This window comes from Scomber scombrus, chromosome 12 (assembly GCF_963691925.1).
Source record: "Scomber scombrus chromosome 12, fScoSco1.1, whole genome shotgun sequence".
NCBI classification, from domain to species: domain Eukaryota; kingdom Metazoa; phylum Chordata; class Actinopteri; order Scombriformes; family Scombridae; genus Scomber; species Scomber scombrus.
This window is the reverse complement of record NC_084981.1, coordinates 4,743,653-4,771,271: the sequence shown is the minus strand read 5'-3', so window position 1 is coordinate 4,771,271 and position 27,619 is coordinate 4,743,653. Positions and strand designations below refer to the sequence as shown.

The 27,619-nt window shown below is 39.8% G+C and overlaps 1 protein-coding gene across 1 annotated transcript; it reads left to right on the top strand.

Moving 5' to 3' along the window:
• On the top strand, positions 1–27,619 carry LOC133992264 (regulating synaptic membrane exocytosis protein 2-like). The gene is made up of 2 exons (XM_062430982.1): positions 1–161; positions 27,346–27,619. Exons 1-2 carry the CDS (start codon positions 1–3, stop codon positions 27,617–27,619), a joined length of 435 nt encoding a protein of 144 aa, XP_062286966.1.

The window sequence follows — 27,619 nt, the reverse complement described above, 5'->3', positions numbered from 1 at the left end:
ATGTTCGCCTCGGTGGGCCCTCGGGGCGGCCCGCGCCCACCCGTCGCCCCGGCCATCCCGGAGCCGGACCTGAGCCACCTGACGGAGGATGAGAGGAAGATCATCATGGCTGTGCTGGCTCGGCAACGGGAGGAGGATGCGAAGGAGGAGGCCATGTTAAAGTAAGAGAGAGGGAAAGAGAGAGAGAGAAGAGAAACATAGTGTGTGTGTGTGTGTGTGTGTGTGTGTGTGTGTGTGTGTGTGTGTGTGTGTGTGTGTGTGTGTGTGTGTGTGTGAGTAAGAGAGAGAGAGAGCGAGAGATACACTGGGCCTGGGCTATTTCCGTTCTGAAGAAGTCCATCCACCTCCGTTCCTCTCTTTTGCTTCAGCATCAGGACCACTGCTTCTCTCAACTGTATCTGACCATGCATGTGTGTGTGTGTGTGTGTGTGTGTGTGTGTGTGTGTGTGTGTGTGTGTGTGTGTGTGTGTGTGTGTGTGTGTGCATATACATCCTGCAGATCCCTCCACACACTCAGGCCCATATATGCTTCAGCTCAGTGCCAGAGGAAACATGCTGGGGCCAGTTCAGACCAGGGTAAAAAGTCCTGTTTGCACATTGCCACCGCTCCTGTGAGAGGCACAGCGGAGTGTTGCTGGTGGGTCAGGTGTAACTTGCTCAGGAGGGAAGAGGAGGGAAGAGGAGGATGCTGTGAGGACGAAGGGGTGTGTCACCATGCCCCCATCGTCAGCAGCATCACATCCCAGCTCAGATTGTATGTGACTGTATGCGCTACATAGGAACTCATTTCTCATCTAACATCACCGCTATCACGCATGTTAACGCCTGAGTCAAGCGGCGAGTATTCGTATTTCACCTGAAACGTCTCATTGATAGACGCAGCGGGAGGAAGGGGGTCGAAACTGTTAAAAAAGCTCATCGAAACCCGGCGTTGGGAGTAGTAAAAGTAAAATCCTCCCTGTTGGCTTTTATCTGTGCAGCATCCATCTCAACAGCTGCTGTTCTCAGCTCTGGGGTGCGGTTGAGCCTTTCCCATCCTTATGCACTGTATGTAGGCCAGTGCTCTTGCAACAGACATCACACAGGCTGTTATAGAACCAGTAGGCCTATAACAGCGGGGAGAGAAGCTGCCTGTTTAATGTCACTTTGAATCAGGAGTGACTTATATCCACTGTGTGCATCCACCTCCTCCTCCTCCTCTTCCTCTTCCTCTTCCTATACCATACCTCTACCTATACATGCATGAAGAAAACTCTCCCCCAGATTTATTTGTCCCTGCCGATCGGTGCAGTAATGAACCCACATCCCCCCCCCCCCCACCTCCCTCCACGATCACGAAATGCATCAAGTCGAAGCTGTGCCTATGTTTCTCACCATTTTTTCCTGCATGCACAGACGAGCAAGATAAAAAAGATAGACCGACCCACCTAAGCTAGGCGCTCCACACACACAAGCTTTACGTCCCTGTTCTATTTTAAGCCCTCTGCGCGGACTGATAGCCCAGCACTGGAACGGAGGATCGATTCATTGCATCTAAAGAAGGAAATGTCCAATATATAGCTCCAGCTCTAAGTGGCTATGCATCATTTTTTTTGCAGTAATGTATTAGAAGGCAGTGGAGTCAGTCATGTCATACTGTAGCGGCTGCAAATAAGGCAGGCTTGTCAGCACATACATGTCTTAACCTATATTGGCCTCAGCACCGTTCCCTCTCATCACTGTTTGGATGTAGATTGCCACAGCAGAGCAGAGCATAGCAGAGCAGTGTGTGTATGCGTGTGTGTGTCTTTACGATTGGGTCTGCACTGTAAAGCTGCACCGGTTGACTAATACATGCATGGTAAGTGCACTAGCAGTAGGGTAGTGTGGGTTGTAATGCAGAGAGGCAGAGAATACTCTCCTCTTATGAGCATTTGAAGATCTACTCACCATTAGTCTTCATGCTTTCAAAGCATATAGCATCACTGTATATATGCATACCTCCCTGTAGATGTACAGCCATAGCAACAATGATGTAAAACAAGGAAGTCTTGTTGGTAATTATGGTCAGATAAATTGTTATATTGTAACACTGAGGTTCATTCATAAAAAGAAAGATGTGTTCACTGTTAATACCCTCCACTATATTCCTGTACCATCTTTATGAGCTTAAATCTCAGTTACATAAATGGATTGGTATCATATAGGAGCATAGTACAGTATCGTCACCATCCTGCAGGAATATAACAAGTCATTCATGATCAGTGCTGAGAATTCACACACTAACCACTAACCATTGAAACTCACCTTAAAGAACTCAGAACAACAAGTATAGTTCAACCAGCAGGATAGTCCTCACTGCGCCGAACTGATGAAACAAGAATCTCAGTGGATTCTTGCATTGTGTTGCAATCACTTCACGTCAGTATTCATTAAAAGCAAAAGCGGATGGCTAAATTTAAGTCTCTTAAAGTGATTGAATGATAAGTGTCCTCCTATTGATCCTTTATTTTCATTGATAAAGAGGTAGTATTATGTCAGTGACCTCACCACATGTGAAGAACTTGTTTTAGGCCTGTAAAGGGAACACATACTAGATAAGTATACATTGTAAAAGCTGATGTGTGTTTTGTTGGAGTGTGTGGTGTTTGTGTGCGGTGTGTATAGGTATGTTTATGTATGTATTATGAGAATACACATATTCTACTTATTATATTCAATATGTTTAGCTGTGCCAATCGACTTTTTAAGTAGTAATATGGATTCTACAATATCAGTCAGTTTCTAAATATCTGGAAACAAGTTATAGATTGTTGTGTCAGAAACTCACCTGTATTATAGTTTTAGGGGAGCTGTGAAAGATTTCAGAAAGGGTTAACAACTTGGTTTCATCCTTTTTTTTCTATATTCAAGACTGGCATCTTACAATTAGGGATAAAAAATACTTCATACATCACATCTAACCATTCGACAAACCGTTGTTTTACTGATTAGTACAATATGAGAATCTATTGGCAGACTTTTCAAACTTATTTCAATTATTTAATCCATTACAGTTATCACCCATCACAAGACCTTCCAAATCAATCTGCGCTTTAGCTGTATTACCATCTTATAATAAAGTAACACTGACAAATAAAATAAAGTAGACTTGATGTCCACTGTGATGGATTACACAACTCAAGCACAAGTCTGCTGATTTATTATCATAACATTGAAAATTGAGTAGAAACCAATGGATGTCTGAAATGTTTGAAAACACATCCAGAAATCTAAAAAAAAAAAGTCTAGTCTAGTCCGGTGTAGTCTTTTAAATGTATTTTATTCAGAGTCCAGTAACAGCCCAAGCCTTCATGATATTTAAAGGTGGCATAAATCTTGAAAATGTAGCATTGGTCCTTTTGCAATGCACACAGTATCGGATACCTGTCATACCTACCTCAATCACCACCATCCTCACTGAGTCACTTAAAAAAGATGATAAGTACCAATGAGGAACAAAGAGACTTCACCATTCCTAATGTGTCAAAAGTGTCTCATAATGAGAGGGATGCTGAAAGTATTGACGATAAAAAGAAATGTCTTGTGTCTTAGACAGCGTGGGCGTTGATGGGGATTTCTCTCTTAGAGTTCCCTCTGTGATCAGACTGATCAGAGCCCACTGTTCATGTTTAATGGATGAGGCGGCTTTTTAATCTCACTGAAAATGTGTCGGTGGGCATATTGAAAACATGTCATTGTTGCCCAAGGCCTGTCGCTGGTGCCTAACGGTATGTCGAACACTGCGAAGACAATCTGAATGAAGGTTCTCCTCAGTTTAGTCTGTCTGTCCTTTTAAAACAGTCCTTTGTTACTATTCATTAGTAGTTAGAACATAATCAGAATAATTGGGGCAAACAACAAGGTTTATGAGGATAAGAAGACAAATATTGACACTTCAAAGCTCATAGCAAAGCTGAGTATAACAAAATGAAACCAGGACTAACCGCACTCTGGACTGATGATCATATTCAGCTATTTTAGCAAAGTTATCATAGGTGTGCAGGATGGTAAAGTCAGTCCAAAACAGTCTGCTGAGTCTATAACTGACTAGATGGGGAGTGGGGAATGAGCCGAATAAAAAGTACAGTAAAGTCAGTAAATAAATCAAACTAATAATGCTTTTCTTACTTTGTGTGTTTCAGAGAAGAGAAGCCTATCCAAGCAAGAACGGTGAACCTGGTTGGGCAGAAAAAACCTCCGCAGCAAAACGATGTCCGGTGAGTTGCAACTGTAGTTATTCAACCACCAACTCAATATCCCAGTTGATAAAATTTGGAATTTTAAACCTAGTTTAAAATGGGTTCTATCTTCGCTTTTGCATCACTCCAGCGTCACTTCACGCCAGTGGCCCAAAACAACCTCCAATCAAGACCTGGCAGTCTGTTCTTTTGACTCATTCATGTTTTGTTGTGAAATCCATTTTACACCTTGTATGAGTCAACCGAACAAAAGATAAACTCTCGTTCTGTTGACCATCTTTCGGAGGCGTGTGACTCAAGTAATTATTGTGCAATTTGTATGATACTGTAAGTGGAATGACTGGCACTCTACCGGCACCTCATTTAGATTTTTCGATTTATATTTAGGAGATATGCCTGTGAGGACACACAGCACTGTTGCTTTGTGCTTGGCTGTCATTTATCAGTGTACTACAGTAGCTTCCGCTGTGGTGATGGACATGATCAGTCTGATAAGTCCAGTCCAGGTCCCCGTTGAGTCATTACAGACTAGTCGATGTTGCCGTCCTCCTCCTCCGTAGAATTGCTGGCTTAGGCTGGATTCATGCGAGTCTCACAGTTTGCTCAGCTCTTCTGCCAAGCTGCTCGTCTGGAGGAATGACTGCTGTGTGTATGTGTGCATGACATGTTTCAGTTCAACTCGTGTCTGGAACTTTGGAAAACAGGTGACCATCATCGTTACGATATGACTGCTGTGATGGATAATAGAAATCCAGATATGGACTAACATAGTAAATGCATAAATGGTTGTATTTGCCCAATAGAGCCAGTGTAATACAAATCATTTTCAATCATATGTGTCTGGAATATGCTCATACCCATCATTTGATGTTTTTTGTTTTTTTTGGCCTGAGGCACATGTGTTGATTTATGCAATTTAACTGACTTATCATCAGTATATTGAAAGGTGATCATTATGCAAGTCAAGCTATGGCCACACCAAAAATGACAGCGAAGTTCTTCAGCACGTCCTTGTGAAATCGTTGGTCTATAAGCTCTGTAATATAGGGACTACTAGCAGGGTAGTAGCTGGCAAATTAACACATGAAAGCCAGTTGGGAACACCATGCTAGTTGGTCACAATAGCTCTCCAAGTTAGCTGGCTGCTAACAGGACAATAAGTTCACAGTGTATTCAAGACACGTATTTAAGTTATACTCTAGCAGAGAGCAATTATATAAAAGTGGATGGTGCAACAAAGGTAATAAGCTATGATAGGTCACACTGTTTCCTCTAAGGTCAGCAGTTGGTAACAGGCTTTAATTGGTGTGTCAAAGTTCCCCAAAGCTGAGCTCAACGTGAAAGATTCATGTCAATTGAACCTAGTGGTTCCATTAAAAGAAACATTTTTGCTGCTTTAAAAGACTGGTGTGACTGGGCTTTTGTTCTTTACATGGTTTTTCTCATTTAATATAAGCTACAGGAGACCAATAAGCTACAGATATGTTCATAAGATTAGTCAGCCACAGTAACTCAAGCATTTTCATGATTCACACAAATATATGTAGTTATGTCACCATCACAGCTCTGTTTTTCCAGGCTTGCATCAGAGTATAATCATAGGTTGTTTAGACCAACAGTGTAGCAAAGTACGAGGGTTCATATAAGTTGCTTACATGGCCGGATCTCCCATACAGGCAATCTGGCCAAGTGCCCAGGGACCCTTGAGCAGACAGGGGCTCCCCATAAAAAGAGAAAAAAATGTGCACTTTTTTTGTCAGGTTCCATAGAAATATAACTCATAACATAACTTGACCCATTATTTTGATGCTGATGGTTGCTGTCTGACACCTAGTATGTCCAAAATGAAATATAGAGTTAGAAGGTTTCTACCTGATAGCAGTGTTATAGAATAAAATAAAAGTTGTTTCCAGGAAAATAAATCTCATGATTGACTGTTTTATATGTCAGTTTGATAGTTGGGCAAGTGATGACTGGTTAGCAGGCCACAATGTGCTGTGGTTAGTTTGTATTGACGAGTGTGTAGGAAAAAATCAACCAGCGGAATGAAGATGAGTTTCAGTGCCCAGGGGCCCCTCAGGTCACTAATCCAGCCTTGGTTGCTTAGGGTTCTTAAAGTATGAATTAGTTTTTTTCAGTCTTAGGAAATACAGTCTTGGATTTTCAGCATTTCCACACTAGGTACTGATATTGGTAAAACAGGACTGATACAAAGTTTAAAGTGTACACAAAAATGTTAATGTAGAAGTTGACTATGAATCCCAAGCAGCATTGCATTACAGAGGTTAACATTATGTTGTATCAAACTGTGGGTCAGTTTTGTGGATCAGCAGATGTGGTGTGGTGGTTACTGATTATGAGAGTGAAGTATTCTTAATATTCTACAACTCCAAATCTTGTCTCACTGGTATCTTATTAATAGCAATAGCTGCTGAGGATGTGTATGTTAAAACTGATAAAAACTGTGATTTCTAAAAAGTTAAAATATTGATTACACAATAGCCATCTATGGCCAGTGATCATTCAATTGTCCAGGTGACGTGTTCCTGTGTTGAATGATTAAGATTATCATTAGAAGTCAACTTTCATTTGGATTTATACATCCAGCTTCAGTGGTGGTGACGTCTGTACTATATTCCTGTAAACTTGTAAATCATGAAGTGTTTCAAACATGATGCTACCGTATCAACTGTCATCATACTGAGGATGCTGGTGGTTAGAGGTTGACTTCTGCTGAGATAACGCCTTCCATCTCGTCTCCAGTGGGGAATGCATGCTTGATGGGTTGGTCAGGAGCGGTTCTTTATAATGGCTCAGCTCATTGATCATGTTTCCTACACTTCTATGTCTATGCGTATGGGTATGCGTGTAAATTCTAGTTATTTGATCATTGGTTGTTAATACAGACTTGAATTGCCAACTGTACTTGAAACAGACTCTGTCGTTTTTGCCCTTTGATGTTATATGAGCATCTCCGTCCCCGCTGGCTTATTTGCACGTTGAAATGCGAGTTTCCACGCATTTCTGTTCACAGTGACTTCTACAGCCAGTAATGCCTTTTTTTCTGCCACACAATGATCAAAGGATAAAGCTTGTTTATGTTCTATGTGCGTGCACATGTATGTGTGTGTTGGAGTGTGTATGTGTTGTTGGATCAGAGAGTGAGGTGGGATTACAGAGTAAGTCAGCTGGAGCACATCTGCTTCTCTGAGGAATCCCACAATATGGCCCCTATTTATAACATTATACAATCTGTGCCTTTCCGGTCAGTATTCCCCACAATTTTCCTCTAAACACCAGGCATTACAGTTGGTATTGAGGACAATATTCCTTCTGTAAGAGCACTGAGCTAGTACAGAGATAATGCCACATTCATAGTAATTCAAAGTAATTTGAAAGCAAACCACACCAACCCAGCAGGATTTCGAGGTCTGTTAGAAGGCGTTTAGACTCAAAACAGTACTGTGTTAAAAAATGCAAGGTGCTTTGTTGGTGTGGGCATGTTCAACCATTAGCCAGGTTTAACTTCATTGCCAAATTACATTTTTTTTTTTTTGCTGGATCCTCGTCCTTCGTTTGTGTCCCTGCTTTGCTAACGCTGCAGCCTCTTTGAAATGAATGAACGTTAGCATAGTGTTTATGTATTATACATTATACATTTATCTGTCTCTGTCTTTAATATAGAAACACATACAGTATATTTAACAAGTGAAAGTAACTGTTTACTTTATTGTAATCGATTAGCTTCTGTATTTTTTCGTTGTCAGTCATTTTAGATATTTAGCTAATCTGCTTACAGTGTTATTGTTAGCATTACAATAGAACCTGGCTATTTTCACTACATTTTTGTCAAATTTGCCACTATAACGAAGTATAATAGTTTAATTCCAGGGTGGCAGCTTAGCTACTTAGCTTTACCCAAAAAATAGTTGAGCAACAAGGTTTCTGCGTTAGCTTGATTTGTATCATTTGTCCTCAATGCTGGAACTAGCTGGATAAATAAAGGCAAAAGGAATTCAGTGGAAGTCATGTTTAAAGCTTTTCATGATTTTCAGCACCTTTAAACTAAAGAACAAAGAAAATCTGATATTGTGAAGTTGATGTAACTTTTTATAGTTGGTATTTGATGAAAAAAGTATTTACTCATAAAGTAGGGTTAGCATTTGTTAGCCGTACTAGCTGATAAACCCAATCAACATTTCTTAATTGCAGTACAGAGCATCTCATAAAGGAGAATATTGGTCATTCCTTTACTCATTTCAGTAAGAAATGAAAAACAAACATATCTCGGGGATTCCCTGGATGGCAGACATGAACTGTTTATTGTGTATTATTTATTCACAGAATTATTGTAACGTCTGTAAGATATAGTGGGCAAGGAAACCTGGCTGCTGACGGTCATCCGCTGCCAAACGTTTGTCAGGTTGATCAGCTCAGTAGAGATGGAACACATTTCTGGTGAGCTACTGATTGAGCTGCAGACAATCTGAAAGTGCTGCAAGAGGAAATGCCTTGTTTTAAACCTGACCACTATGTACTTTTGAGTTTCATCTCATGGGGTTTTTTAAACTTTTAATAAGCCGAGAGTTGTAGAAGTTTCTTAGTCCGCAGAGGAACATATAATCCTTCCACTGTAATCACCATAACTGAAGATTTAAGGCTTTCACACGATAATATCACCACAGTATGTCACAGTGTGTCTCATTAATGACCTTGTGTTACTGAATCAGCATTTTAGTCTTTACTTTGAGTTCATGCAGTGTCACATGGTTAGTCATTCAACACTTGGTATGCTCTCTTGATGTTCTGCTACTAAAAGTTCTTATGTTCATTTTATGCATAATAGTGTTGCATGGTGTTTATGTTGGTGTGAACTCATTTAATCCACAACAACAGATTGGTCCAGTCTGGTCAAATTTGGGCCAAGTGCCTTTACTTTAACATACAGGCTATTTGGGCCTCTCTCCAGTCCTGCATCCTCCCCCAACCACCCATGTCTGTACAGTCAACCCCATGCTTCTGTCGAGAGAACTAGGATGCAGTCTACAATATAGTGCATCCTTACACTATAGTGACTATAGTGTAAGGATGTTTACGCTTAACATCACTAAATGTGATTGGCCAGGTGTCCCCTGATAGCAGGGTACCATGGCAACGGCCCAGCAGCCCCGTAGTAACCTCTGTGAGCCCTGGGATTGGCGAGGAGTCATTTCCTCACTTCCTTCAGGGATTGGCTGTTATCCTGGTCTTCCCATGAGTCTCTGCTCCAGTGGGGACCGGAGAGGGATTTTACACACTCTCAGTTACATTTCTGTATGTTTGAGAGAGTTACAATGTAAAGGGATAAAACATAGATTAAGCCTTACACATTTTTAATTGGTTATGACTGGATCTTTTGCATAGTCACAAGTAAAGAATGCGAGTGTTATGATGTGACGGTATGAAGCAGATATTATCATAATCACACAGTTAGGTATGATTGTCTGGCCAATCATGGACTTGCTTTGTGGTCCATAACCTTGTCAATGTAGATTTTTGACATTAATGTTACACCATGAATAGTCAAGCACTATTTGAAGGATAATTCAATATTTATTACAACTTTGGTCTTATTTGTGTAAACTGGTCATCTTGTCTATTGGTTGTAATTACGTTGTATTCATCAAGTTGTTTTTTGGAATGCGGTAACATCTCTAAAGGGGTGACGGGGAAAGAAACACAAGCAATGCATTTGTTCCAGGTTAGCCTAATTTATTTTAAAAGAGAAAACAAATGTGACTGCTGAAATTATTACCCATGTTGTCCCTTGTCATAATGTCCATGGTTTAAGGTATGCTCACAAAGGAATCAAGTTGTATGATGTGTAGTCCTATCACAGGTGTTAGACGATCCACCAAGCACAGACCGACTTCTTGGTCCTTGCAATAAAAGTGCATGCACATAGTGTGCAATGAGGGATTATTATAGGCATCTCAGGTGTGCTCACTTTCAGTTTCACCTTCAAATAAAGTGGTTTAGATAATCTGATCTGACTCCTCTTGTTTTTTGCCTCGTCAGATTTTATTGTAGCAATGTCTTCATGTTCCCAACACTCCCCAAACAGTTCTGAAAGTGTGATAACAGTCCAGTGTTATAATACTTGATAGAAAACGAAGTCCAAGACAACAAAAATAAGACCCAAATTGTAATAAACCTGAATGACCCTTTAAAACCTTTTCTCAGGTAACAAGACTGATCAAGGACTAACGGCACTTTGCAAGCACTAGAGTTACTAATCATTGTATCTAACCTCTTTTCCGCTTCTAAAAAAAGTGGCCAGTGGTCCATCTGTCCAGTTCTGCATTTCACAATGTTGGTTTGTGTGAAAAAGCAATCCAGTGATTGGAAAATGGCACAAGCCCCTACTCTTGTAGATTTGCTGAGAGGTTTTTTTTGTGTGTTGTTGTCAGGATTGGAAAGGGGAATCATCCATATAGCAAACAAAGGTGACCTTGTTTTGTGAGCACCTTTGTTTTGAAAAAGCAGTAGTGTTGGACAACCCTGATTTAAAAACGTTTCTTTACTTATCTTAATTCTAAATCACGTAAAGAAATTGGAGAACGCTCAGCTGAGGGGGGTGTCTCCACTCATAAAGGCTGTACACAAGACAAAACAAGCGCTCCTCTGGACAACTGCGCTTGGAAATGTGCATCCGAGCAGTTTCAAATGTAACACAGATTGATAGATTTTACGCTAAACGTCAGGATTTTGATTATATCATGTGTCACACTTAATAAAAAGACATATCAGTGTGGATGGTTATGTCATTTTTTAAGAACAGGGGATATCACCCCGTCGCGTCCCCCCTCAGACTGAAGCCTGTACATGTGTGGAAACATGGCAATGTGCGAATATGCACTACGTGTGTGAATTGTTTGTGTCATGTGTATTTGAGTAGCTGTGTGTGTATACACGCTGTGTGTCTGCGTGTACACATGCTGTGTGTGTGTGTGCGTGTGCGGCCTGGCTGTGTATGGCGTTGCCAGGCCATATGGAGCGCTGTCTGGGGAGCACACTACCCACTTAGCTCTGCTGTTGGCTCTGGTGCTCTCTCCATCTGTCCCTCCTCTCTCTCTCTTTTATCCCTCCTTCCATCCCACCCTCTCTCTCTCTCTCTCTCTCTCTCTATCTCTTTCTTTCTCCTATGTTTTATCTTTTGTTCTCTCATTTGCGTCGTTCCCTTTTTTTCTCGTCTCTCCCTCTCACTTCATCAGTCTTTACTCTCTTTATCTCATCTTAAAATGTAATCTAAAAATAGTCTTCTCGAGGTATTTGTCCAATTCCCTCTGTGTGTGTGTTGGTATGTTAGTTTGTGAACTCTTTAACATCCATGCAGCCACAAACAGTGATGAGTTACATGACTTGAGCAACACCATAAAGCTGGTGAATGCTCTCCCTTGGGCCCCATACTGTTGCTGGTCCATTTATGCAAAGGCCAGGTGGGGATACTGGAGCCAATAATCGATGAAGTGACCGGTGGGGGGGTCTGTTGTTGTCGGCTTATTGACTTCCGGTGGTAACATAGTACATGTGTCGAGCCACCCCTCTGCTACGCCCCCCCACCTCCCCACACACCAGAGCTGACATGCTGGGTGTCCACGGGTCCTTGAAAATTCCTGAGAACGTCTTAAATTGCATAATCAAAGCTAAAAGGCCTCACCATTCAGTGTTTATAAGGATTTGTAGGGCATCATGCATGCAGCAGCACATGTTGTGCTCATTAACATACACCTGAAGTGCATTGGGATCAATTATAAGTGGATTAAAAGCACTGAGCTTGTGGCAAACTACGAACTGTTGATGGTGAGTCTTATACTGTAGGGGAATACAACTGTAATCCTGCTTTGATATCTGTCTAAATTGTGATTACTATGAAACTATGAAGTAACAAGAAATTGGTGTGCAGGCAGTGGAGTTTAGAGATAAGTTGTTCATTGTTGAAGGCACCACATTGTTTTTGTGTGATTATTTGTTATTTATGTATGTAGAAAGGCTTCAAGTTTTTTTCTACCTTGTGACAAAATAGATCATCGTGTATTCCCATAATTAGCAGTCTGTTCTTTTAGCTTGTTTGCTAAAGCTATTGCTAACGTTTCCATGTGTTGTTTGAGTTGTCCACCGACATATTTTGGATATATTTGAGAAGTTGACATGAAGAATGAAGAATGAGGGAAGGTAGTGAAATCCTTCAACTACAGTTTGTTTCATAGCTCCTGAGTGCGGGTCTTAAAGAGACAGTATCTAAAACTGCCTGTTTCAGACAGAGGCTGAACAGAGGGGCTGCATAAAGGGTCAGTATTAAATACAGATTTTTAATTTACTGTAAATCATGCAAAGATATTCCAGAAGAGCCCCAGATTAAAAATATAGATCTGAAAAAAATTTGCAGAATATGTCGCCTTTAAGTCTATTATTGTGGAGGTACAGTATTGTGCAAAAGTCTTAGGCCATCACCATCATACAAACAGAAAATACAGAAAATATGTACACAAAATGTAAGATTAATTATTTAATATTATTATTAATTAAAGTTCCATTCCATTTAGGTTTAAGAGAGCCAGGTTCCTGCTATTGCTCAAGTGTAAGCGGAGGTCTGAATACTTACACACTTCAGCCTATAGAAGCTGTTTTCTTTTCTGTTTTTTAATACTGCATACACATTTTCTGTATTTTTTGGTTGTATTCTAATTAAAAGACTAAGAAATAATTATATATAGTCATTGATAGCATTGCTAAAACAACAAATCTAATGGTGGCCTGTCTGTCTTCGGCCCCCATAATCTGTAAATAGCAGGAAAATCGGTCAAATTCAGTTAAAAATCGGACATTTCCACATCATCTTTTTCAGCTGACACACCTCAAAGTCCCTCACCACTTTGCTTATAGTCCGCAGATATACAGTACTGTGCAAAAGGACACCATTAGATTTGTTGTCCAGCGGGCACGGCTACGAGGTGGATCTGTACTTGTGCAGAGTATGGCTACTATACTATATTAGGTGACTCTTACAGAGGAGTTAAACTATTTACCTGCCACAAGTAGTCTCTTCAATATTCATCAGTCATTAATGTTTCAGCTTGAGCCCCGTGGTTCTGCCAACCTTACCCTCAACAAAAACAGTTTGATGTGAGAATGCCTCCGTAGCAGAACCCTTTTTCTCGATTGCTCCACGCTTTACGGTGCTTCAAGTAACTGTTAGAGAGAAAGAAAACGGAGCAGTGATGCTAATAGTCATGAGAATCACAATAAAGAATCTACAAATTGGATTCAGAGAGTCTCTTTGATAGGAAGATGGGCACCATCTGTAAAGAATGTTGGAATTCATATGAGCGAGTTAGAAAGAGAGAAGGAGCGAAGAAAAGGAGAGAAAGCGAGGATAAGGAGCGAGTGGGTGGAAAGGCAGTCAGGGAAGTATATTGAGAGAAAGTGGAGGGAGGGGGAGGTGAGAATAGTAGAGGAGGAAATGAAGGAGGAAGAGTTAGTTTGGTGGTTTGGTAAGCTAAGAAGCGCTCGTACTGTTGTGTATTAAATCACAACTGTCAGTTTTGGCATGAATCATCTTTCCGTCTTTGTTGGGATTTCCCTAAACCCACGTCTGTGCTGGCATTCTTTGTTCATTTATTTTATAACCAAAACTTTTAAAGCCAATTCTTAAAAAAAAAGAAAAGGATAAAAAAAAGTCTATATTTGTGGAGACGAATAAGAGCAATCACAGATGGTCCGCGAGATAATTTTATTCAGAGTCGTACGTCCCTTCAAAAACTGTACGGGAATACTAGAGACTGTGATATAAGGAAAAGAAAGCAGGATGGAAGGGAGGGATGGAGGGAGTGGGGGAGGTGAGAGTACACCCGAGCAGCTCAGCATGGCGGGTTCTCTGACGGAAGCGAGGGAGGGGAAGGGATGGAGGAGGAACAACAGAGCTTGGCACAGATAGAGAAAAACTAGAGAGCGAGAGATTCTCCATGTCCCCGCTGCCATATGGTGAGCAGCCAGGCCACAGCACATCACATACATACACTAATGCAGAGGGAGGTGCACAGAAAGCCTCTATATGTACATTATATGCAGACACATATTCTTCTCATATCTGTATTGTTAATAAAATAGGGTCAATCATTGGAGCAAAATCTAACATTTTTGTCACTTGACACCATATTGAAAATGATATCTTTATTAGGTGTGGATCATTTGGTCAGGGTTAGGGTTAGGGTTAAGAAAATGCCCCAGATGACATTCTATTTATAGGAAATCGCTACTTTTATTATGAGCGAACAGTCACAAACCCAATTATATTTACTTTAATATCATAGAAGGCTAAAAACAACAGGAAATAGTCACATTTGAGAAGTTGGAGCCAAAGATTTTTTCCTTTAAAAATGACTCAAAGTGATTATTCGGTTATTAATTTAATACAGGGGTTTTATTGTCTGAGCCCCTTTAAAAAAACGTGGGTAAATGTGCCCCCTCACTTTTAGTTTGCTTGCTTCCTTTTGCTCAATTCTAGGAATCTGGATCAGATTGGTTATTTTATCCCATAGACACTCAACTCATATTGCTGTTTGAAATACATCAGACTACACCAAATAGATGAAAAATACACATAAGATGCTCCTTGGACAGCAGCATGCTGAGCTAAGAAACAATGCAAAACCCCCATGCAGAGTGGGCCGAAAGTAAGACATGCATTCCAGATTGACCCTTGAGCCATGATGGGACGGTGAACCAGAAAGGTGGAGGCTGGGGTGGTGGTGGCATGAGCGACAGTGTTGGTGTAGAAAGGATAAGTGTAGGTGGGAGTCGTATTTAAATGCTGGGGTGTATGACTTCCATGTCCTGCATGAAGTAACGTAGTGCTTCATTAAAAAAAGTCTGTGCTAATGCATTTATTCTGACTCTGAGAAAGTGAAAAAAACAGTAAAATTCTAACCAATTAACCATATCACACACATTTAGGATATTCTAATGTAATAACTGATGTAAGATTTTTTTCACTTCCATTCACTGAGCCTCGGATTTAATAGTTTGCAACTGATGGATTCATCGACTAATCGTTGTAGCTTTACTCATTTCGACTTCATCCAGCAAGACCAAAGAAGTCCTAATTGGGTTTTGCTTGTTGCTCATATTTTATGTAAATACAGCTGACTGTATCATGATGTTCATAACTTAAGAATAAATACAAAAATTTGTTTTTTTTGTCAATATTTAGTATTATTTTGGCAGAATTAAAAGCATTTTTTCTCACCAGTAGCGCCTTAAAATGCTGAGTCTCATGTCAGTTTAACACACTGAATGTGACCACTTTCATCATCTCCGCATTTCTATCAGCCTATAAAGGTGATGGAGTGTTTTCTGCAGATAATAAGGTGTTAAAGTGAGTGTAGGTGGATCTCCTTTGCATGCAAACAAATTCCTTTTCTGTACGTGCACGCACGCACGCACGCGCGCGCGCACACACACACACACACACACACACACACACACACACACACACACACACACACACACACTAACAAACCGGAAACCCATTTCTAATTCTGGCATGCATTTTACCTTCCATTCAATTTCACAAATAGCATGAGAGGGAGGAAACTTTTTAATACTCGTCTATAATAGGACACAGAATGAGCTCCAATCAATCTTGTAGATGACTCCTACAGTAACAGCGCGCGCGCGCGCGTGTGTGTGTGTGTGGGGACTAGATTAAAGACAGGAGCGAGAGAGAAGGCTGGGGTGGAGGAAAAAAAGCGAATGCTGAGAAGGAGACAGGTTTGAGTGGGACAGAATGAAACTTTTGAAGGTCTTCAATGAAACATCTCAACAACAGAACAGAGTAACGGGACGACATTTACTTAAAAAAACAAAGTGTTGGACAGAAAATGAGAACGAGAGACAGAGTTGGGAGTTCTTAATTTCTAAATGGCTGTGAGGTGATTTTCTCTGACACTGACTCATTGTTATTTGATTCATGTCTGCCCGCTTCTTGAATATCGATCCAGGAACTGGAGAAGTGACTCATACTCGGCCATAGAGGCCTGAGTCATTACAGGGAAAGCGTCGGAGCTGGCTCCGAATCCCTACCTGATGCCACCCTGCTTTATAAAAGCCCAGGAGTGGAGAAGGCAGTGCCAACATTTGGCTTAGCGGCAGTAATGACGCTCAAGGACTGAAGGACTCAGCTATTTTATCTAACCTATTTTTGGACACATCTACTGTACCTCAAGCAGGGGGGGGTCTTTGACTTTTTGGGAGTTGTTTAACTGTAACTTTAGGCTTTAATGGAGGATCCAGGCTCTGGGTCCAAAAAATATTTTGGAAAGCAATTTAGAAAATTGAAAGGGAAACTTTGCCTGCAGATATAACTAGTAGTTCATTAGCAAGAGGTGTGAATGAGTGGACTCACAGTGGTGATATTGAGACTTTCATAAACTGAATGTTTGCAAAGCACTGATGAGTTATGAGTGTGCGTGTGGCTATCATTCTGTATTTTTCATACATTCAACAAATCCCATGAAAAGACCAAAAACAACAATTCTTTGGTCCATCTGTCGATACTTTGTGACTTCTTTGGCCTTTCTGTGTCATTCCCAGCACATTTTTTCCTATAGACAAATGTAAATGTATAGTTTGATTTTTATAAATGACTAAAAGTAATAATAAAATCATGTCCTCAAACAGCTGGGCACTGTAGTTCAAGCAAACATGGCTAAAACAGGAGTTGTGTTTGTCTGGGACTATTTTCAGCGGCGGATTATTACACATTTGTTGTGCTGGTGGGTTTTTATGACAGCAGGATGGTGTTTGTGGAAGTGAGTCAGTAAGTAAACTACAGTGCCCAGGCTTGATCTGTTTTTTGGACTACAATGGAGCTCTATGACACAGGGGAATAAGATATATAAAGATTTAGATATACAGGCATAATGGCTGTTAGTGGAATCAATTCATTGTTGGTTATGCTCTTTTTTTAATCTGCTGGCAATAAGGGGAATTTAGTTTTTTTCAGGTTTATCTTTTATAGGAACTGTGTGTGTGTGTGTGTGTGTGTGGATGAGGAGGTCAGGCAAGGCACACAGGTTGATTAAATGATCCATAGATGTAGTTCCTATAACATCACACACACACACACACACACACACACACACACACACACACACACACACACACACACACACACACACACACACACACACACACACACACACACACAAACTGAGCCCATCAGGTGAGCAGGTAAAAAGGTCAATGACCTACATAAACACACTTATCCCAAAACCTCCATAAATCTGTAATCATCTGTAAAATAGGAAAAAGAATGAATGTGTTAAAAGAGCATCAGGCCTGCTAGTGCACTCTGTAGCTTTATAGCGACATTTTCATACAGGATTTAAATCCTTATCATGCAAAATATAGACGGCACTAGTTAAGGCCACTCTGCACATTCAAATCTCCCAACAAAGGATATCCCTGTGTGTGAGTGTGTGTGTGTGTGTGTGTGTGTGTGTGTGTCCTCTCCATTTGTCCTTGCCAGGTAAAGGTCCGCGTGCTGTCCAGCTGTAAGTTACGGTGCATCGTAGCATCTGTCACGGCGCTATAAAGTTTGTCCGGAAGCTCCTCCTCACCTCACCTCCCCCTCTATTCCTCCACCCTCCATCCTTCCTTACCCTTTATTTATCTGTCTTCTTTGCTCTTCCTACCTTCTTTGTATTGCCTGTGTGTTCAATCTTGTTATATATCTTATTCCTCTGTGCCATAGACCTCCAACAAATGCATTAGTTTTTCTTAAGAGCTAAAAACTTACAGTGTCCAGCTGTTTTAGTAAATTACAGACCCTTTTTGTGAAATTAAACTCTATATTTTGACCTGTTTTTTTAAAGATTTACTGCAGTTCGGCTTGAGGCTGGAGACATTTTTGTTTTACGTCTTTCTCTCAAATTTGGAAAATATAACGCATAACATCAGTCTTTTCCTTTAAGGAGAAAGTAGGCCTGTCACAATAATCATAGAATTATTATACATTAATGTAATAATCAACATCATCATGTCTATATATATGGACTTATCATATGATACATGGACATGACCTTGATCATTTTTTTTACCTCAATATTGCCACATTTCACATTAGCAACTAAGAGGCTATTCAAGTCACATTGACTAAGCGAGTAGTGTCCTCCATTCCTCACTGTGTACGTCCTGAGTGGAGACTGTAGAAGAATTAAAGGTAAATAACTATGTCCTCAACCATGTGAGTCTGTGTTTTTACAGAAGTGCAGCACCCACTCTCCACTTGCATTATTATGCTATTATATTATCATTATATCAGTGGTATAAAATAATCTCCAAATGACAATAATATCGTTTATCGCAATGATTTCTGAGACAATATATCGTCCAACAAAAGTAGTTATCGTGACAAAATCTTGGAATGAGGTGTGATCATTTTACCTGTTTTTGTAACTTTTTAAATGTCAGTATCTCAAATAAACAGATGTAAAGTTAGAAAGTCAGTTTCTACTTGGGAAAAGGACATTATCTCACTCCTGACAGATCTGTTCGCTTTCTTTACGAAACACAATACTTAAAGACTCCACAGCAGACTAAAATGACTTCTGGGGGATATTTTTGCAGCGCTCAAATGTAATTCCCATTTACATATTCACAATAACAATGCTAAAGTTTACCTCTGGTTTACCTCTCACTGTAAAAAATGTAGAATCTCATTTGCACTTTAAAGAACCAAGGACTAAATGATCTTTTGGAAACAAGTGATATGATCTCAACTTTTTCCCAATTTCATTAAGAAAAATAGGATTGTACAGTTTGGTATGGGACTAAATAAGGGATACTTTGCTGTTATATGTAATTTAGTTTAATTTACATTCTCATTGACAAAGCTTAGGTTTCTCTCTGTGTGTGGACTCAGAGTACAGAGCTTGTTAGTGCCGCGCTGCTTAATTACGAGGCACTTTATGTTAATGCTGGTTCCTGCTGTGAATCATGGACCATTTGTTTAAAATATGTATATATGCACCCGTATAGACACAAGCACAAACACACATATACAAAGGCTTTATTCTGAAGTTGTTGAAGAGCAAAGGCAACCCGTGTTTTGATGGGAAAGTAGAGTGTGTGAAGAAAAGTAGAGCTTTTTTCCTCACTTTGCTTTAACCTTGTGTCTTACTACATTTGAATATGGATGTTTTTCTGCGTTTTCTTAATGAGCTCGCTTGCTGGTTTCTCCACCACGCTGTACGTTTTCTCTCTGATCTCTTTCGCTCCCTGTCTTTCTGCCTCTCTTTTCCCCTCCCTTCGCTCTGTCCTCCTCCCTGTCTCGTTCTCATAATGATCTGCCAGCCCCCCCCCCCCACCACCACCACACATTTCCCGACACTGCTAGTCTATGTGATAAAGATTTTTTTCTCACACCTGCGAGAGAGAATTTGATGGCTTGTCGTGGTTGACTGATTTGCAGAGGGTACTTGATATATTTCCCGTTCCTGTTCTCATTGTTTGCTTCTACAGTATGTCCTACTTTGCCGTTACATTGCCAAATGCACACACACACACACACACACACACACACACACACACACACACACACACACACACACACTATGAATAAGCTTATTTCATTAGTCCACAATACACGGACACAATACTGTAATACCAATACTTTCCAGAGCACATATACAATATAACCTAACACACTCGAGAACATGAGCTGTTTATATGAAGGGACTCATAACTGAAAGAGGCACAGACACAAGGAGGGAGGAAGCAAAGTGTCCCATAACATAGCTCAATAGCTCCATACTCCCCGTGCTATGAGCTATTTTATTTAGTCGTAAACTCTTTTGAATGATTAGCGACAGTTTAGCATGTGATTATGATATACTATTGTATACTTTTGAACATACTTGACTTCTGAGGTGCCATGCTAATTGTTAAACATATGCTATGCTGAATGAAAACTTAATGTTGAGTGATTGTAGGCTACATGCTAACTGTTCAATATGTATTGAAAGGATAAATATGGGCCTGAAGTTTATTGAATGACAGTAGCAACTGCAGTTTCAACCTTCAAAATCACAGGCAGGTTTGCGAATCTCCTAGTATTTTTTCCCCTCCACCTCCTTTAGAGCGTTTAGGTGGCATCTTGGCTGCTGAACTGCTAAGCACGCTGACTAAAATTCGTCCCTACAAATAGTCAGACTTTTTAGCTCTGGGTGCCAAAAAGGATTAATTGCAGGTATCATTTGTCGGGAAGACGTTTCAATCCTACTTAGTATCCATTTATTTCTGTTGATACCTTAAAGGTACCGATACCCAGCCCTAGCAACGGCCCGAAATGAACATTCAGACATTCTGGAAAAACAGTTTTCTGATTAAGTTTTGTTGACACGGTAGTTTAACAATGGCATAGTCATCAGTGCTGTAAAAATAAATGTTTTAATCAAATTGAATCGTGACCTCATAATTGAAAATCAAATCAAACTGAGGATTTTGACAATTGTGACACCCCTAGTAGTTTTAAGCAATATTAGACACCATGCTAACTGTTAAGTATACACTACATTGAACGAAAACATTAGGTTGATGGAAGGTTGGCTCCACACTTTGGTTTGTCTTTAATTTCATTGACTGTTTTCCATTTCAGTGGCAGAATTGTATTTACTTCAACTTCATTTGAATCCAGCCTATATCATAGACAGGCCTTTAATCTTCATTTTTAAAATGTTTTGTCACATTTTAGTTATATCTTCCTTGTTTTTGATCTTCCTCAATTCAGTTTACCTGCTGTATTGATAAGTTTAATGTACATTTCCACAGCACTTCCCTCAGTATGTCATAGTCACATCATCCTCACCACTCGTTTGGTCTGACTTTCCCTTTTTAACACAATACTGTTGTCATTCACTAATACACACCATTTCTACTTTGCTGTTTTTTTCATTCGTTGTTAATATACTGTCAAAGAAACTCAACACCTCTTGCGCTGACGTTTCCCATTAAAAGTCTACTAATGACTCAAAGGGCATAAGCCCTGCCTTTCCTGGTAGGCTTTTAATGTGAAACATCTGCATAAGGTGTAAATGTCATTAAAGGTAACCTGACAGCGATTGAAAAAAAAAAAACAGCAAAGTACACGAGATTGGAAATAATAAAAAAACTTCACTTTGCCTCAAGTTTGTTAAAAAGTTGAAGCTGAGAAAAAAACTCTCTTTAATGAGTTTCTGTCTGTGATTATTAGCTTCTATTGAACCCACATCTCAATCTCGCCCCCTATACTCATTTCCTCACTCTTCCACCAATCTTCTATTCTTACACTCTTTATTTTTGATTTTTTTTTAACCTTACTCATTTTCTCTGACTCACATTTACATAAGCAAGGACACCTCCCTCATTTTTACTGCATGCGTCATTCTTTTTAAGAAGTTTAATCTCAATAAATATCTTTATTTTATGATTTAAAAGTACCCTGAATATATATATGTATATAAACGGGGTTAAACAAAAGGTGGGATTGTGACTGGAGAGATTATCACCAGAAACATCAGGATTGGAAAAGTGAAAGTTAAAGAAAAGAGAGGTTGATATATGAGGGAACATTGGAAAGGAGACAAGGAAAAGTTTGATAGACACAAAAAAAAAGAAGGAAAGGAGGTGTGGTGAGGAGGAGTGAATGCCCAGAGCCTTCTGTGCATATTTATTGAGTGTACTTACATCTAAGCCAACATGGATTTATTAAGCCTAATACCAATAGAAGCAATTTTGGATTAAAGCCACCTATCGCCAATATCTCTAAAATAGCAGCAGCAGTAATAATCATAATAAAAAGCAAACATAAGCCTTTATATTCATGAGGAAAAAACACCAGGTTCAGTTCAGTTTCAAGTCTTCCCACGGACAACCAATGTAGTATCGATCAATTCTACGATAAACATACAGTGTAATCAATCAAACCGGCTCCATACTGTACTCTACTGTATATTGGTGTGACTCTATTAGCCTGTGGACGGAGCCAGGGGTTGGGACACAGTGAGGATCAGGAAGTAAATCCTGCGGTGCTGCAGCAGCAGGTGACCTCTCTGTGACCTTTGGTTATTGCTCTCAAGCAAGCAGGAAGTGTGTGTGGGTTTGCATGAGTGTGTAAATGTGTGTTTTTATTGTGTGTGTGTGTGTGTGTGTGTGTGTGTGTGTGTGTAGGGATTACAAGAGAAGAGATGGGGTGATGTGTGTGTGTGTGTGTGTGTGGGGGGGGGGGGGGGGGGCAGGTGTTAACATTTCCAAGGGCAGGTTGTGTTTCAACCACTGGGTCCCCCGCTCCTCTCTGAAGGGCTTTTTTCTTCAGGGGTGTATTTGGAGGAACAGTTAGTTGTGTTACACCCCAAAGGAGCAATGTTGATTTCTCTATCAGAGGATCGGATGTTAGACTTCCTTTTCTGTGGCCTTTTCCTCCGCCGCTGCTGCTGGAATTTGTAGTTTTTTTTAAATGGCTGAGCTGAAAGGGGAGGAGGCTTCATCGCCGGTCCCCCATCTGTAAGTAATGTACTGCAACGCACAGGCAGAGAGTGATATCAAATGCTGTCAGTATCACAGGTCAAATGCTCTTTACTGTTTTTGAGTGACTGAGTTGTGATTGAATGTGAGGATGTTGGTGCCTATTTAAAACAACAGCATGGCTCAGGTCTTTAAAAAAAAAGCTTTTATATTCTCACAAATAGGTTTTTTTGGGTCATTTTTTTTAAGTTTTTGAGATATAAGGTGTTGTTTTGTTTTTTACAGTAGTGGAAGAAGTAGTCAGATCATTTACTTAAGTAAAAGTACCAATACACCAATGTAAAAATATTCCTTTACTAGGAAAAGTCCTGCATGAAAAATCCTACCAAAGTAAAAGTACTGCAGTATTATGAGTGATGTAGTATGCAGTATTACAGTAAAAGTACTGCAGTATTATGAGTGATGTAGTATGCAGTATTACAGTAAAAGTACATACCACTCCACCTCTCCTTTCTTTTTGGCTTCTTTTCCTCTTCTCCTCTCTCTCTTTCCACTCCTCCTCCTCTCACCTCACATCTTTTTCTCTTCCTTCCTACTTTAAATTGAATAACTCTCTCTCCTCTCCTTCTGCCTCTCTTCTCATTGTTTTTCATTTCTTCTCCTCCTCTCTATTCTTCTTTTTCTTTACTGTCAAATCTCCTCTCCTCTCCTGATTTTTTTATTTCATTTACTCTCAGTTTCTCAATTCTTTAATTTGCCCCATCTTACCCTTTTTCTCTTTCCCTCTCCTTGTTTTCATCTTCTTCTCCCCTCTGGTCCCCTTTTTCTCTCTCCTCTCCTTCCCACTCCTTTCATTTCTTTTTCTCTTCATGCCTACTCTTCCTCTGCTCAACTTTTCTCGTTAATTATTTCTTCTCCTCCTCCGTCATACCCCCCTCTTCTCCTCTCATCTTTTGTTTTTTCTTCTCCTCTTCTCCCACATCCTTGTTTCTTATTTCATCTCCTCTTCTCTCTTGTCCCCTCTTCTTGTCTTTCAGTATTTCTTCTCCTCCTCCTCTCCACTCTCCCCATATGGTGAATGGGTAAATGACTGCATTTATATGGCGCTTTTATCCAAAGCGCTTTACAGTGTTTCTGCTGCTCATTCATCCATTCACACACACACACACACACACACACACACACACACACACACACACACACACACACACACACACACACACACACACACACACACACACACACACACACACACACACACATACACACACCAATGGTGGCACGCTATCACGCAGGGAGATATTTGGGGTTCACCTCAACATGCTGACAGGATGAACTGGGGATTGAAACCCTGACCTTCTCATTAGTGAATATCTTTTCTTTCCTTTCATTTTCTTTCCATTTCTTTCCTTTTGTTTCTTTTTCATTTCATTTCATTTTGCTTCCTTTTCTTTCCTATCCTTTTTTCCTTTCCTTTCCTTTTCTTTCCTTTCCATTTCTTTTCTTTCCTTTCCATTTCTTTTCTTTCCTTTCCTTTCCTTTCCTTTCCTTTCCTTTCCTTTCCTTTCCTTTCCTTTCCTTTCCTTTTCCTTTCCTTTTCTTTTCTTTTCTATCCTTTTTTCCTTTCCTTTTCTTTCCTTTCTATTTCTTTTCTTTCCTATCCTTTCCTTTTCTTTTCATTTCTTTTCTTTCCTTTCTGTCCCCTTTCTTTCCTTTCCATTTATTTTCTTCCCTATCTTTTTCTTTTCTTTTCCTTTTCCTTTCCTGTCCTGTCCTGTCCTTTTCTCCTCTCCTCTCCTCTCCTCTCCTCTCCTCTCCTCTCCTCTCCTCTCCTCTCCTCTCCTCTCCTCTCCCTTTCCTCCCACATAATGAGCTAAATCAAATCTAATTAGTTCTAAGTGTGCATTGTATCATCTTCTCATTGTAATATACAGTTGTTGATCCATATATAAGTATGTATATATTCTCTCTATAAATCATCAGTGTATGTGATCATTATTCAGATGAAGGTTAGGATAACTACCATGACTCTGTCACATAAAATCATCTTCTTCTCTCTCTTCTTGTATTTTTTTAGTCCGTCACTTTTTCCACTCTTTTGCCCCCCCTCCCTCTTTATTTGCTCTCTCCTCAATCTCCACAGTGTGAAATCCAATTAATCAACATACTGTAACATCTTAGATAAAAACCAATACTCTTCCCCCTCTCTTTTTTCTCAAATCGATTGGAAGAGTTTCTGCTGTTGGCAAAGCAGCCTGAAACAATAGCACAAACAAAAAGTTGATTGCAATGAAAACACACAAACAGCACAGAGAACGCTGATATCGACTGGACTTAATGCAACCATTGTCTCCTTCACTCTCCGGTTTCAGTTCGCTTCTCCCCCCCCTTTTATTTATTTGTTATTTATCCGATAAAAGTCTCACCATCATTTTGCTACTTTTTATTGTGTCTTATCAGCCTTGTGTGATATGCATGTCATTCACAATCTCTGCAATCTACTGTGGAAGGCTGAAACTAATGGGATCAAAAGAGTATAAGAGTATGATGCAGTCATGGTTTAAACTCGTTAGTTTGATTAAAATAGTACATTTTTTCATATCTTTGTATTTTTATATGTTCATATTAACTATTTTAACATTAATAATTACTATCAGATGTGACATTTAAAGCCACCGGATGGATTTTAAAGATATTTTATACACACATTCTTGTCTTCAGATGTCGAGCCATATATGGGTCAGTGCCAAATACGGGTTGGTACGATGAGCAATTCAAAAAAAAAAGTTAAAATAGTTTTAAAAGCAGCATCAGGTTTGTTAAAATGTACATTTTGTATTTTGTTGGTTTTATGTCATTTGAAAAGTAAGACTGAATGCTCCTGAAAATGTCAAATGGTGTAACCACAAAAGAAAGATAGATATTAAATATTTTACAAAAAACATCATTGACCCGTATACTTATGTGATCTTCTAACTTTTCGTGCCACCAGCAGGTCAAACTTTGTTCTGTGAATCAGTTGATTGGTCAGTCAGTCCACCACTATTATATTTACGGACTGAAATAACTCAATATTTATAAGATATATTCATGTTAGGGGAATATTCCTGAGCAGTTTCAGACTTACTTTAAAGCAAATTTAGAGGTTCATTCTTTACTCAACTCGTCAATCTTCAGATCTTCATCCTCCTAAAGTTCTTACTTGCAGAGGTTAATTTACGATAAGATTTAAGGGCACTAAATTATTGAATGGCTTTTCCCATCTGACAAAACCTGTTCCTCTTTAAAAAGTTATAAAAGATGCTTAAAGGAACCATTTAACTGCTGTTTTGTAACTGCTTTTCTCCATGAATTCTTCTGTTTTTATTTTGTCGTTGTTGTTATTATATATTTATATTGCAACTATTTGGTTTGATCTCACTTTTATGTGGTCATATTATATTATATTCTGTAACATTTTGAAATTTAAAATTTTTTAGGTGGAGGCTTTTAATAAGCCCATTCAGTTATTCTGCCTCTCCCTGCACTCTATATTATCTTTCAATTGTCATTTTTTGTGTTTAACTTGCAAACTTAACTAAACTCAACTAAACTAAATTAAACTAAACTAAACTAACCTCAACTCAACTAATATCTACAAATGAGGTTCAGGCATTCATGTATCATAGTGACTTTGGTGAGCCAGCAGTAGGTTGACATTTTTGGTTCACAGTGAAATATTGCAACAAGTGTGAGATGGATTGCCATTCAGTTTAGTTCAGGTGTTCATGTTCCCCATGGGATGATGATGTTTCATTAAGTTTTGTCATCCGATCAAAATGTTGATTTATTCAAGAACCTGACATTCCCATCATTTTCATACATTGTAATTAGTGCAGATGTCTAAACTACTTAATGAAGGGTTGTGTGCCTGAAGGTTTTTGTTCCAGCCAATCAAGAACGCACGTTTTGACCAATCAACTGTCTGAAGACAGTGAGTCAAGCCTGGTATGCTCCTGATTGGTTGGAATGAAAACCTGCAGCCACATGAACCTTTATGGAATAATTTGTACACCTCTTATTTAGTGTTATTTAGCAAATTAGAATGCTGATTTGCTCAAAATTTGCTAAGATTGTGACCATGGTGAACTTTACCTGTCAAGAATCTGTATGTCAACATAGTCGTTGTGAGCATGCTGACGTTAGCGTTTAACTCAAAGCACTGTGGTGCCTATGTACAGCCTCACACACACCCAGAACACATCATGTAATCCCACACACTGGCAGCATGATGTGTGTCCATGAGCGATGTGACAGAAATTCATCCTTCTTTGTGTTGATGTGCATACATTTATAAGGAAAGTAGACATTTGAGCATGTTTTCTTATCAGAGTGGCACACCCAGCTACTGTATTGACTACTTTTTCTGTCTGTATGATGTGTTTTAGGTGTGTTACAGGCACCAACTGATGCATTGAAATGATACATTTAAGTCCTATTGATGTATTTGCACACCGTTTTTGTCTTTAAATATTAAATCAGTCAACTTTCAAAGATGCCAAAGCCTTCATGTTTCCTTTTTCCCTTTATTCATTTTTTCCAGAGGCATCCAGCAGCAGCTGTCCAGCTACAGGGAGACAGTGATCCGGCAGGCCACGGCAGCGACGGGGTCGGCCGTTCACCGGGATGACGCGCCAACCTGCGGCATCTGCCACAAGACCAAGTTCGCAGATGGCTGTGGGCACCTGTGCTCGTACTGCCAGACCAAGTTCTGCGCTCGTTGCGGGGGAAGAGTCTCCCTGAGATCCAACACGGTGAGAGAGGAAGGGGAGGGTGTGAGGATGGATTACAGTGTAATGTGTTACGTAAAGTGTTAA